The sequence below is a fragment of the Chaetura pelagica genome, unplaced genomic scaffold, assembly GCF_000747805.2.
Source record: "Chaetura pelagica isolate M959 unplaced genomic scaffold, ChaPel_1.0 scaffold45, whole genome shotgun sequence".
Classification (NCBI taxonomy): Eukaryota; Metazoa; Chordata; class Aves; order Apodiformes; family Apodidae; genus Chaetura; species Chaetura pelagica.
The window spans coordinates 5,769,320-5,783,449 of NW_009953217.1; the positions used below are offsets into that span (position 1 = coordinate 5,769,320).

A 14,130-nucleotide genomic window follows, 5' to 3' on the forward strand; every position below is an offset into this window, starting at 1 on the left:
CAGGAATTACACTAGGTCTTTCATTTGAAATATCTCACCTGGTAGGCAGCTGTACAGCAAGATGGGGAGAAATGCTCCAAGCCAGATTTACATTATCCTTCCACTGCTTCTCACTAAGACTGATATACTTAGACCTCCAGTTTGCTACACTGCTCTCTCCAGTTTGATCCAACTCTAGCTCAGGGGAAGACAGGGGATTGTACCATGTGATTAAGCGTTCAATCTCAGTAGCCTGAGGGAAACAGAAAAAACAAGACTGTTTTTTCTGGAAGAAAACACACTCCCAGTTTCATACTCTAGTTTATATATCCTGAACAACAACAGGGTCTTAGATATTCATGCAGTTTCCCCATTCTTCTAATGACTCACCAGCAATGACAGCAGTAATGTTCTTCGTTTCATGTAGTACTTGTGCAGCTGAGTACCTCTGTTAGTCTTCTTAGACATTCCTTGGGAAAAGGATAAAAAGTTTTCAGTTTTGCTCAGTAGGTTAAATGGTACTTTCAAACTGTCCGCACCCGGCAACATGAACACGTCAGAACTGAATAACCATAGGACACTCCTCAATTTAGATCAGAGTGACTTCAGAAAGTCAGCGCTGCAGTGACTCATCATACAGTTGCTCCCTGAACATATGGAGTACAACAGGCTACAGGGATATCAACAGAGCCAGTTTTGCATTCACTTTAGAAACACAACAGCCTGTTAAAAAGAAAGGGCACCTAGTTTACACCAGTATAAACACACAGCCCACAATCTGATGTCACTCTGCTGCCCCCAAAAAAGATAAGGGGCATGTTTGCACAAACAAAGCAAGTTCCTTAGAGGATTTCAATACATCTTGAGAACCAGTCTTACTTCTGCACTACAGAACTGAACACTCCATTAAAAAAAACCCCAAGTAATTTTAAAACTTTGATGCTTGCTACCAGTCAGACTTTTTCTGTCTCTTCTCTGAAGTTTGGCACTGGTAATTAAACACCCTTCCAGAAGAACAAGAGACCGATATTAAAGGTAACTATTGCCTTTAAGCAATATCTGCATATAAAATACACTGTAAAGTTGGCTGCAATGAGCTGGTTACAATGAAAAAGTTACCTGATTTTTTAGATATGGTTGACATGCCACTGGACAAAGGGTAAGTGTTTATCCACCCTTGTGTAGCCTGTTGCCGTGACCCAACATTGATATCCAGGTTGCTCCTGGTGTCTTGATTATCTAACAATAGAGCACAGATCTGATGTAGAATCCAATGAAAGAAACAACAGGCTTTTGAAACAGCACATAAGGGAACTCACCAGGTGGCACGAGTTGGCTGGCTGTCAGATACTTCTTATCTGAGAACATTGCTGTCCAAAACTTGATCAATATGCTGATATCTTCACGAAGTCGCTTCTCCCCTTGCGTTGGGAACTTTGAGGGACAACTTAAAGAAACAAATAATGAGAAGTTGCATGTATTAGAAAAAAAACAAAACACAAAACCCACACAGATCTAATCAAGTCATATTTCTTATTCCGACCAGAATCTACAAGGATGAGACTACATAATTACATTTTATCCTCACTGCTTTATTCTATCTGACTGAACAATACAAATTCCTGTTATAAGAGAGAATTAAGCAGCAGCCTGTCAGCATCTTGGATTCATCTGAAATTTAATATTATGACTGACTGGCCTCACATGCAGACATTCCTATCAATTATTCTTTGTGTCCATGTCAAACATTGAAATCATCACATGCAGCATGGGTGTATTTTTAAAACAGTGAAACTATATCTCAGCCACACACTATGTAACAGCAATTATTTAAATCTTATAAATCTAGGTACAGTTTTGAGCACTGAATAAATTATAAAATAAGGAGAGAGAGAAAGAAAAGAACAGAAACATTCCTGAAGGTACTACTTTATAAACCACACATAAAAACTGGAACTTAGATCTAAGCTTCTTTGAGATGGTTTATGAACTATATAAAAACACAAAGAAAATTAAAGTTTCTGTTAAAATGGGTGAAAAAGGAATGGAAGAAGTTAAATGACTAGAAGAGAAAGACAGCTGCTGCTTTGAAGTATTATGGAAGGTTCAGGAAATCACACACACACTTTCAGTGAGTAGTTCCAAATAAAAAAAGTACCTGAAATAATCAAAAGCAGTTGAATAAATTTTTTCTCTCAAAACGTTTCGAATAGTTGCATTTGGAACCACATCAGCATGCAGCAAAGACAACCCCAGAGTCAGTAACCTAACAAGCAAAAGAGTTGGAGAATGAACATTTTGGCTTTCCCAGTTACAGCTGTAACTCCATTCAAATAATTAAAAAGTGTTTCTTTCCAAGGTCTTGGCAAACTGTTCTCATTATCATAAGTCTATTCCTAAACCTGTGACTACAGAACCATAGAAATTTGAAGCTTTCAAGTCACAAAAAGTTAAAACAATTAATGTAGAAAAATCATCCCCAACTGATACACCGACTGGGTCCACAATGTGGACAATTCACTGTATGAATTTATCCCACAAACTTTTCAGAAGCACCAAAAATTACCTTTAAGCTAAAGTTAGTGACTTCTACTTGGAAAGCAGAGCTTAGACTCTACATCATCCCAGGCTTTTCAAGGAATTTTCACCACTTGAAGCCACGGACATGTTATATATATTTAGTGTTTAGTTTTCTTCTCCCACCTCTCTATATTTCTTCCAGCAAGGGAAAAACCAAAAGTACTCACTTAAAGCGGGGCCCAATTGCTGCCACGTGCCTGTTCAGGCTGCCCTTCGCCCCTCCGATGTTCAGCGACAGAGACCGCTGGAGCAGGCTGGAGAAGATCTCTATTTGGTCAGAACTGCAGTACTTGGCTATTTCAAACCTCTGCACCAAAAACTGAGAAAGAGAGAGAAACATGCTGTGCTGCCTTTGACCTTCTCTCATCTTAAAAAAAAAAAACAACCCACCCCAGTCTCTCCTGTTTCAAACCCCTTTCTCCCCCTCAGTTACTATGCTCATCTAAAAAGAGCGTGTCTCCTGGCTTTGAGGCAGAGGGACAACCAACCATCATGACACCTCTCCCCTTCTCAATGAAGTATTGAATAGTGCAGAGAAGCTTAACCACAGCATCACTGCACCACCCCCACACGTGGGATGTTCAGAAGAAACACACACCTCTATCCAGATGTAATGTGGAGTCACCTCTGGCGGACAAGGCCTGGGCTGGCTCTCTTCTGAGGCTGCTAATGGATCTGCTTCTTTCTGCTCAGCAGAAAACAGGCCAACTTTCTGCTCAACTGTCATTTGCCAGGCTCCTGCCATCTCCCGCATGAACTGCAAAGAGGAAAAGTGTTTCCTGTTTCAAAAGCGTCTTCTTAAATGGAAAGCACATAAGAATCTAATACATTAATTAAAATTCACTGGCATATTAATGGAGAGGCCGAGACAGGGCAATGCAGCCCACTGAAATAAAATGTTTCTTTCACATCCTAAATTACCAAGGGAAGAAGGCCTCCTCCAGAAGTTCAGCTAGTAACAAGAAAGACTAAAAGCAACAGGAGACAAGGGCTGTACTTGGTTGAGGAGGCTGAGCTGTTAAGATGGAGTCATCCATCCTTCTGCTCTACCAAAGGTTACTGCTTCCAACACCAGGACAACACAGACAAGTATATGCCAGGTTCTCATGCACCACAGGACACAGTTTGTCCCTTGAGCACACAGAGCTGATGAAGTGCCTAACAAAGATGGCACAACATAAACGTAATTCACTTTTGCTGAACCTGCTCCAGGCAGTAGTATCCTCTGGTAGAAATGAGGCCCAGCAACTAATGGTGCTTATCTCCTCAACAAGATACAAAGAAATTTCCAGGAAGCCAAAGAAAAAAAATGAAACTGATGCTTATGAAGTTATACCCTGATATGTGCATTTAAACTGACCTAAGTACATTTAGATTGATGATTATCTCCAGTAAGTGAAACACTTAAGGCTCCCTAACTGGAACAATTACCAGAGGCAGCTTTTTCAGCTGTGTGGGTTGTCACTACACAATGCTGAGGTGCTTTATTTCTATTAGATTCATCTCCACCTCATGAAACACAGCTGGTCTAGCCTGTTACAGGATTGAGACACTTGCAAGCCTGTTTTTTATGCAAGGGTGCAATGCCAGATACCAGAGGCTGTGAATGATAGCAAGGACATTGATTTCTATTTGTTTTAAAACACCATTCTGTGAATTGTGGTAGTTTACATCCTGATTCATGAGCAACTCAAACATCTCAGTAGCAGAGTAAATTGTACAGCTGATCATAACAGATTTCCTTTACTATATCACTCTTGCTTCTGAAAAAGATCCATTTCCTACAGACCACTTTGTGAGGGTGCTCAGACTTCCAACAATATGCGAACAGAGATCTCCTGACAGGCTGAAGTGATTCACTATTCATTTAACATCCTTACTCGATACAGATTCACAATAGTTGTGAATCTCTCAAAATCTTCTCCCCACCCTCCCCCCTTTGCAGGGACAGAGAGAGAGTTATTAAAAAGTTTCCTACTGGCACTTCGATTCCATTCTTGGCAGCAAGCAGCCACTCCCAGCAAGCAATTGCTGTTTCCATGCCATGTTCATTGAACATTCGCAGGGGTCCCCAACACAAATGATGAAGGAGCTGGGGATCACAGTCTGAAAACAAACATTTGCTCAGATTTCTCCAACAGAATAAATAAATGCCTTTCACATCAGCATTAAATTGGTGTGCATAGTATGTAATAATCAATTCTTAATAAATGGCTTCTAGTTTAAGAAGGCTTTTTCCCAATATAAGCCTAATTGAAAAAACTCAATTTTGCTTCAAGTTGATGCATATTGAGTTTGTGTATGGATAGATTCTGTAATTTATCACTCTTGACTTTCACAGCTAGAAAGCAGAACTCAATTTGTTTTCCATTACCTTTGCTGCTTATTAGCAGTGCAGTCAACTTAAACATGGCCTGAGTGTAGAATTCAGTGTGGCCTGATTCAAGAGCAGCATTCAGCTCTTTGACCATCAGTTTATTCAGGTCAGATGTTCGTCCTGTAGCATTTGAGAACTGAATCATTCCAGAAACCTGTAAAATACAATGGGTTTTTCAACAGAAATCCCTATTTTTAGGAATCTAGTTTGGTATTGATCATGTGCTGATTAAGGGACTCCACAAGCAGAAACATCTTGTATTGCTGCTTTCCTAAATCTTCAGCTTTATCTGCAATCTAAGAACTTTGTTTTGTGAGACCAAAAATAAAATGATCTATTTAATAACCTTGGAAAATTATACCCTTTATATTGGAGGCATTTAACTTTACAGTCTGTGCTTAAAACAATATAGAATGATACAATACTTTAGGTTGGAAGGGACACTGTCCCCTGGAAAGCCATGCCAGAGCTTGTGGACAGTCCACGTTCACAAGAAGCACTGAACTCACCTCTCCTGCGTAGCGGTTGCGCAAGTTAAGAGATGCCATGAAGTTGGAGTAGTCCTTCTTCACACAGGTTGGTCTTTCAGTTAGCTGGGTTGCCTATGACCAGACCACATATAAATATTTGTTACTGTTCATATCCAACCACTTGTCTTTTTTTCTATTTCTATTCACATATGTTTTACATTTAGTTTTTGTTATGCTAATAAACATAATAGGATCGTGACTATTGGGTATAATAGTACCTGGACTGATGAAAATTAAATAAGGAACATGTGCATTAATTCCATGTATATAGTTTGAAATATATATGTATTTGTATACACTTTTTGAAAGATCAAAAAAAGCATTAAAAGGTAGAATTTCTGGGACTGCTGCTTGCTGCTCCCTTTCCATGAACAGGTAAGGCAGAAGGCAAGATTAGATGTGATCTTGGTTCTGCCCTCTCCATGTGACAGCATGCAGAACTGACAATAATACAGAGTATTTTGTCCCTGTCTTTAAAAATGTACATTAATAATCCATGTTTCTCTTTGCAAAACTACTCAGAAATTTGAGACTCAGAGGTTTCTCCTCAAAAATAAACAAAAAAAAAATATTCTTTGTACTGTAAAATGGATTTTTTTTAATTGGGGATTTAATACTAAAATATAAGGCCAACAAACTCACAAAAATTCAACACTCCTGCAATGCTTTGCTTCTGAATCAGCCAGCTTGGCTCAGCAATGGCTAAACTTTTGAAGACTATTTTTATTACATGTCCAGTCCATGGGAATAAAACAAGAAGAAAAACAAACTGCTAGCAATCTGAGAGCCTCCTGAAAGAGCTTTTGTCACTTGGTTGATATGCAGGAGGGCCCAAATCAAAGGAAATACTGTTAACTTATTAAAAAAACAAGAAAGCTGTTTATCTTATTTCCCTTCCAGTTGGAGAGTTTCTGTTTCTTCCAGCATAGTCTTTATTCTATCAAGTTCTTCCACCTTGTGTCTTTAGGGAACTATATGACTGCACTCCTGAGTCCTGGGAGTTCTTGATCCTATTTATATTTAGTGATATAAGGACAACTGTGACTGAGAACCAAAAGGAAATAATGCTAAAGCTGCACGTGTTTCAGGGCTGCTGCTCAAAATAAGGTGGCTGGTGATATAAAAGATTCCACTGTATGTTTCTGCAGATCAGAAATTACAACCACAAACGAGAAAAAATTAACTGTAAAACCTGCATAAAACTGCTCAAAATGTTCAATGCAAAAGCATGTTTTGAGTGAACCTATGTAAAACTCAAAGCAAATGGGTGTCACTCAACCCACACCTATGTTATTATTCTAGAAAGCAGCACATTTCAGCCTTACACAAAGCTACTATTTTCAAATTGTTACAAATCATTGACAGAAAGCTCTTCAACATCATTAGATACAGTTTTATTTCCCAGCTTGTTACAATCTTACTTTTCAGAATTTTACAGAACAACATGATTGGAAGATACCTTGATTTGTGATGGAAAGGAATAAAGTATCTTTCTGAGTAATGTCCAAGTGCTATGACAAAGGTGATATGGAAAATCTGTATTATGTCTCTATACTGTTATAAAATTAACAAGAGAGCTTCACAGCTGCACAAACAAGCAAACAAGAGTTTTGTCCAATACTCACCCCCAGAGTGGTGTTCTGCCTGTTGTAGCCTGCAAAGTGCAACACGCTTTCTGTAGCCATGGCCAGTCCTGTGTGCTGGGACAAGCCTGACACCCAGTTCTGATGTTTGTTCAGGTATTCCTGACAACAAAAACAAACATGTTTGTTGGAAAACTACTGTGTTTTTCAAAATAAGGCAGCTCAGAAGCAAGCATCATTGCAAGCTATTAGAAAACTTAATTATAGACACACTGGACAACAAATAGACTGTCTCTACTCATCCTTTTTAGGCACTGCTAAAACACCTGAAGAGTAAAACTCATTTTATTTTGTAAAAGGATAAAGTGATCTAGATAGATGCTTGAAGGTTTAGGTCTTCTTTTTAAAGAATGACGTTTCACCAAAAACCCCCCAAAACTAACAAAAAGAAAAGCTATGGACTCCATGGAAGAAGGCAATATAATTAGTTACCCTTTTACATAAGGACAGAATCCTTTTTTTAGGGAAGGAAATATAAACTTCAAGTAGATTTGCAGTGTCCAAGACCTTAAGCCTCCTCAGAAATTCTGTTAGCAGCCCTAATTTAGGAATCTTTTTAGGAATTTTTAGGAACCTACAGAATACTAGTCTAACCTGGGCTACATAGTTTATTTATGTACTCAAAGGATTAACAGACACTTGCATTTAACTACAGTGAGACTTTTTCTTTACATAAAAGGTATTTAATTTATTTTATTAGCACAACATCAAAAGTCTTTTGTAGTCTTTGCTTATGGTCTTGTGACAGCTTTCTATTGAACTCTGCCAAATGTGAGTGTTACTACACACAGGCTCAAATTAAAGTCTGCAGTGTACAATGTATTGGCAGTGTATCTTGGTATTTATTTTTTTTAAATGTAGCTCTCATTTTGAAGACCTGCAAAGATTAAACTCTTTCACAGGAGGAGGCTCATTACCTGTAGATGGGATTTGGTAACCGAAGGTGCCCATTTCATTGCTTCTTGCAGAATCATCCCACAGCGTGCAGCAAAATCCTTGACTATACTCTAGAATTATTAAAAAACAATACGATCAGTAAGAGCCAGGACATTTAACAAGGGACAATGGTTTTAATGGTGTAACGAGAGAGGAAGTGATACAGGTTTCAGCACCACAATAAAGTTAAAATTTTCTCTGACAATTAAATGTACACTTAGTAAGCCAGGAACTGTCACACTTCCAAATCAAGTAAAACAGTAAGATTCAGAAAAACATAAGCACCAAGTGTCATCTTGTATTTGAAAAACAAATACTGTGTTTCATAAATCAAGGAGCACCACTTGCCTCTCTGGCTTCATGAGTGTCAGGAACAGTTATTCTATATGGAGCATCAGGAATGTCATAATATGGTTGGTCCTTGTGAATGTCCTAAACAAAACAATCAACTCTCAGTAAGACAAAACTAATCATCACTTCACTTTAGCACTACAGGTAGCACTCTCCCCAAACAAGAAATCTGAGATACCAAACTTTTTTGCTAGTATTTGCTCTCAAAGTCACTCTGGATGGCTCTAAGACAGTTTGTGTTCCAGATTGGTTCTCAGTATAAATAACGTTAAAGATCCAATGCCATCTCCTCAACATTTAGCATAAAAATAAAAGCATTTCCAACTTCAAAAATACTAGGTATGTAATAAACCCAGGGAATATGGATACACATGCACAGACCGGCAAGCATATAAACTGACAGCCATAATTCATAAAAAACCCACAAACAAAAAACCCACCACAAAACCTTTATTTCAAATGAGGAAGTTGAACAGCTACAACTCGGTGATTTATACTTGATGCTCAGGTTGACTTTCTGAACCACATTTGACAACAACTTTCTAGAACTAGTTTTACTACCTATGAAAGAGAGGTGTAAATGCCCTCTTACTTCACAGAACATCAAATTAAGATTTTATCAATCTTAGTGATGAAAGCAAAAACAAATTAGGAACTCAAGTAAGTATCAAATACATGCAAAACCCCAAAATTCTATGAAAGGAAAATTGAAATATACATTTCCCTAATAGCATTACTAAAAAGAGAACTTACTGCACTAAGAGAGAGTGACAGTGTCTGCAGAATATCTAGCATAGTTTTCAACACAGTTCCACTCCATAGCAAGTGAGGAAATCTAGAACAAGACAGGATTTAGAAATATAATAACCACAGAGAGCTGAGGAATGAAATTATTTTATCAAGCAATGGAGCTGCTCAAAGAGCTAGCTATATTTAACACCAGGTGAGTTCATACTCAACAGAAGTCACAAAGCTTGCAGGCTCTCAACAGCCTGGCTCAGAGTCAAAAGCCCTGTAATAGGTAGCAAGGTAGAGCTATTTCATAGAGGCTGAGATTGCATTTATTTAATGGGCACTTTGCTCCATCCACAGAAATAAGTAGAAACACATTTTGCACTGGGTTTTCAGAGCCCAGGTTAAAAACACTACTTAAGTTTTCAAGATGTTTCAGCAGAACACCAGCCAAGAAAACCACTCCGCTGTGGACTGACAATTATGTAAGTAACCACTAAGCAGTCAATGTGAGAAGAGAACAGGCAAATGAAATCTACACTCACTTGTCTACCAGACCAGATAAGTATTTGTCTGCAACTCTCCTGATCCTCTTGTGAATGTGGTTAAAATTCACCAGCAAGAACTGAGCATGTCTCTCCAGCTCTTCTTCATTCTCCTTAGTTTTAGGCTAAAAAGCATGCCAAAGAAAAGTATGAAGCTCTTAAGAAAAAAGACAAGCACACTTTCTCAAACTGAAACAAGAACAATTTCACAATTTAAAAATTTTTATTTCCATGTAACTTACTTTATCAGCCATCATTGTCAGGAAAGCTTCAAACACCTTATCAGCCACAGCTATCACACACTGCATCATGCCTGAGGAATTGAGAGAAGTGACAGGTTTGATTATCAGAATTACATTTGCTTTATAAACCATGTTTAACAGGTAAAAAGCATTTATGTTTGCTCAGACAACACTGAATGGAGCTGTTTCAAAACAAAACCAGCCTTCTTGGCAAGAACAAAGCAACAGCATTCTAGTGAATGTGATTAATTTTGTTATACAATTGCTTGATTTGTTTTAGCTTAGCATGTTTGGAGATAAATTCCTAGTGTCTAAAGTTGAAAGATAACCTAGACAGGCAATCTTACCAGATTTATCTTTCTGAATTGCTTTATCCTCAAAATAGCAAAACATAACTTGGAAGCGATCTTGGTCGGTTGAACGCAAAACCCTAGAAGGAGAAGAGTTTTGTTGGTTGGTTTGGGGTTTTGTTCTGTTTTGCCTTTTTTTTTTTTCTTTTAAACACCTACAACACAAACCCAGGTACTTCAATGCAACAGTACACACCATGCACACACAGTCATTGTTCACTTCATGAAAATTTTCAGTCTCTCGTAAGTGTGAAATTGCTCTTTGTTTCTGCTTTCAACCAACAGGGCTGATAAAACACTGGTTGGTCTCAGAGTAACTTCACCCCTCAGAGATGGGAGACCCAATGATGAGGCACTTATGCAATCACCACAAACATACATACACAGTACAGTATCTATAGGGTTTGCATATGTTGAGTCTGCAAGGATGGAAATACCACTTATTAAAAAATTGCTTCTGAAATACACAATATTTCTGGAAATGGTCAACCTTGTCAGTTATTGTCCAAGTAAAAATGTTATGGAAATTTTTTTTTCTACTTTCCTCATTGCTAGACCTCCACTTCAGCTTACAGCTACATATTTCTTTGAATAACAGTAAGGAATACACATTAAAGAAGAAAAATAAATAGCATCTGAATTCAGTATGTTTGATTAGCACAACCTGTGCATTTTTTTGCACAGATTAATTCCCAGTCTCAGAACTTTCAATAGAGTTAATGTGACTGAAAATACTGATTCTCATTTGTCTTAATGTCTGGCAATTCTGACTTGAACGTACACTGTTCTCTATTTTTGGTGTTTGTTTTTGAAAATTCATCAGTGCAGAAAGGGATCTCTGTACCTCATGTACTCCAGGCGGTAAACAGAAAGGAGGTAGGTAGACATGGCAAAGTCCAACTTATTGATCAGCGCTGACACCTCTGGAGGTGGGTCCAGGAGATTGATGATGGTGCTTCGCAGTTCATTTAATTCAGCCTAGAGATGAATACATGAGGTTATCTGAAGTGGGAGTACCCTGTTAGTTTGTGTTCTGAAAACTTTCTGAATTGCTTTCTGCTATTACTCTTTTTATGTTTCAGCCTTCGCAAACAACATGCCAGGATGCTCTGTCTGCTAAGACCGACTTGCTCTGATTCAGCAAGTCATTCAAATACAGAATTAAACAGAATTAAATACTGGAGTCAAGCCTCCCTGATGAAAGTATTGCTAGTTTCCATGCAGTTATGCCAATGAAGAAATACAGCCCCTGCACTAAGTGAACGTAACTTTGATCATCAACCTTGTTCAGCCTCTGAATCTTCAAGGGTCCATTGTGCCACTCTTTGATGTCACAGAACTAAATATCCAGGCACAATGCAGATTGCTTTATTATTTGGAAGCCAAAGACATTTCATAAGCTCCAACTCTTCACTTCACACTATATTCCTCTATCCTGCAAACACTATTGAGAGAGAAGTATACCAGTACCAAGTCAGAGGATAAAAAGTGAAAAAGTTCACCTAACTTTTCTTTCAAAGACTGAATGCGTTGCTTCTTTCTTACGTTTGGTTTTGGTTGTGTTTTTTTTTGTGATATCAAATGGATTAATAACTATTAAAAGGCTCCTATCTCCACAACGACTTAGTTTCTACACCTAATCAAAATAGTGTAGCTGCCACCCTAAACACTTGTATTAACACTCAATAAAACTAAACCCAAGCCATCTGTGAACACTGCTGTCACAAGAGTAGTGTAAAAAAGCTAGTTTTTGCTAATAGAAGGCAGGTTGAATGGGTATTGTGCTATTTCAATATATCATGGTTACTCTATCATTTAACTCTGACAGGTATTATGGAAGGAAATAATAGAAGAAAATTATTCTTACAGAAGTCACAGTATCATTCTTCATGGCAGAATTGTACTGAAGAACAGACCGAAGTGGCTCTTTGCTGGGAAATGTGAGTAATGGAGACTTGGTAGCAATTTCACACACACCTTCATACCACTCTTCTGGCCAGAGACCTGAAGCACAAGTGTAATGAAGAAGGTGAGGGGGGGGGTTGGCAAAAAAAAGTATTAAGATTCACAAAGTCAACTAGCATTATCAAGCTCTGTACTGCTTCCTAGGGCCAGTTTTTCATGCACTTAAGCACAAACGCTCAACACAAGTGATCCATGTTGTAAACAAAAGAAAACCGTTTTGGTAATTCCAAGTGAAGTTTCTCACTGGATAAGAAGTTTCTACTTGATTACCACTGTACCCCATGTGTCAGGTTTGCCATTTCAGGAATTTAGCTATCAAAACTTAGAACACACACACAGCTTCGCCCCTGAGCACAAGAACAAATTGTATCATGCTTGAATCTCGGGGCAAAACAGAGCAAAAATGTAAAGAAATCCTACTGGAGATCTGTCATGTAAGCTGTTTGCTTTCTAATGTCTTTATGCCTGTATCTTTTCTCAGCCTACTGTGAGTGCTTTACATCCAGCTACATTAAATTGATCAAGAGTTGATACGTGAGCAGCAATGTTGTTGTCTTTGATTTTACACTACCTGATCCTTCCACAGCAAATCCCATCAGCACTGAATACAACCAGAAGTCACGGAACAGCTTTTGCAACCTGGGCTTGGCCTCCTTGATGGGTGGCAAACGTCTAGTGAGCTACCAAAGAAATAAAAACAAACATCAGAAGATTATGGGAGTTAGAATAACCAAATTCCATGCTAAGGGATCACTTCAGGTACCTTCTTTACTATGGTTTAGAAGGTCATAATCTTTGTCATCTATTAAAACTAGTACATTTCTGTTGTCAGACTGAGGAAAATTAGATCTTGTCAGAATATCTTAAATGCTAACACTTGAAATACTTGAAGTAACAATTTCCTTTGTTTTACCCAGGAATAATAATACCATGCTGATATGGTAACCTCTGAAGAGAATGCATAACATCAGTGTACTATCAACCACAGAGAGGAAGAGACCACACAGTCCTTTAAACTGTGCTGAAGACAATGCCATGCAGCTTTGCTGCAGTGAAAAGGAACTCAAAACCAAATAAATAGCAGCCAAACACACTTCTGGTTGCTATTGTTTATTGGCTTTGTGGAAATACATTGAGGCACCAATTGGGGATCTTTCATTGTCTGCACCCACGCACACAATGACATCAATTCTGGAGAATTTACTATCTAAATAAGCAAGTAAAAGAGCATTATTTTCAACACATTTATTAAGATTCTCTGATACTTTTTGTACAAACAACTGCTACCACTGGAGTAGCACAGTTTATACTCGCAGCCAACATGATATGCAATGTTAGATACATTTATAACAAAGCTCATAGTGTGTTATCCTTAAAAGTGCTAGAAGCTCAAGCAGTTAAAAAAGTTTAATAAATGGCCCATTAAACTTTGAGCTTTATTCAACATGACTGCATATTATTTCTGTAAACCTTTTAAGAAAATGTTAGATTCTACTTTAGCTTGAAGTTCTCTTCAACTGTACAATAGCTCCCCTGAGGTATGAAAGGCAGCAATAAAAACCCTCATATGAAGCCAATTTTCTATATATTTGTAAATCATAAGGCAGATTGTTCATTTAAAAAAAACAAACAAAAAAACCCCACAAACAAACACATTAAAAAGATCCTTGAATTGCAGCAAAATAAATCTGAGTTTAAGCTGGTGAATGGCACCATGGCAAAAAGCTGCTTGTGCAACATAAATGTTTTGCACCAATATAATTCTGCCTGAGGAAGCCTGGCCAGCACAAGCACAGAGGGCTCCATCCCATCTGCAGTAAGATTCACCCCACCATTTCAGCACAAATTGCAGCAACATGGTTTTTACTAGTTATTAACAGTCAAGTTTATGTGCATGCCT

At 38.1% G+C, this 14,130-nt stretch overlaps 1 protein-coding gene across 1 annotated transcript in view; it reads right to left on the minus strand.

Moving 5' to 3' along the window:
• The window catches only part of PI4KA (phosphatidylinositol 4-kinase, catalytic, alpha), a 56,493-nt gene that overhangs the window by 12,714 nt on the left and 29,649 nt on the right, over positions 1-14,130 (minus strand). The window contains exons 19-38 of the mRNA XM_009997668.1: positions 12,802-12,910; positions 12,133-12,269; positions 11,110-11,243; positions 10,263-10,345; positions 9,916-9,986; positions 9,674-9,798; positions 9,150-9,231; positions 8,394-8,477; positions 8,027-8,116; positions 7,092-7,211; positions 5,446-5,538; positions 4,934-5,090; positions 4,538-4,665; positions 3,158-3,316; positions 2,727-2,878; positions 2,138-2,245; positions 1,299-1,426; positions 1,099-1,218; positions 370-449; positions 39-232 (exon numbers count right to left, since the gene is read on the minus strand). Coding sequence (XP_009995970.1) covers positions 39-232; positions 370-449; positions 1,099-1,218; positions 1,299-1,426; positions 2,138-2,245; positions 2,727-2,878; positions 3,158-3,316; positions 4,538-4,665; positions 4,934-5,090; positions 5,446-5,538; positions 7,092-7,211; positions 8,027-8,116; positions 8,394-8,477; positions 9,150-9,231; positions 9,674-9,798; positions 9,916-9,986; positions 10,263-10,345; positions 11,110-11,243; positions 12,133-12,269; positions 12,802-12,910 — 2,354 coding nt within the window. The remainder of the gene's footprint in view (positions 1-38; positions 233-369; positions 450-1,098; positions 1,219-1,298; positions 1,427-2,137; positions 2,246-2,726; positions 2,879-3,157; positions 3,317-4,537; positions 4,666-4,933; positions 5,091-5,445; positions 5,539-7,091; positions 7,212-8,026; positions 8,117-8,393; positions 8,478-9,149; positions 9,232-9,673; positions 9,799-9,915; positions 9,987-10,262; positions 10,346-11,109; positions 11,244-12,132; positions 12,270-12,801; positions 12,911-14,130) is intronic.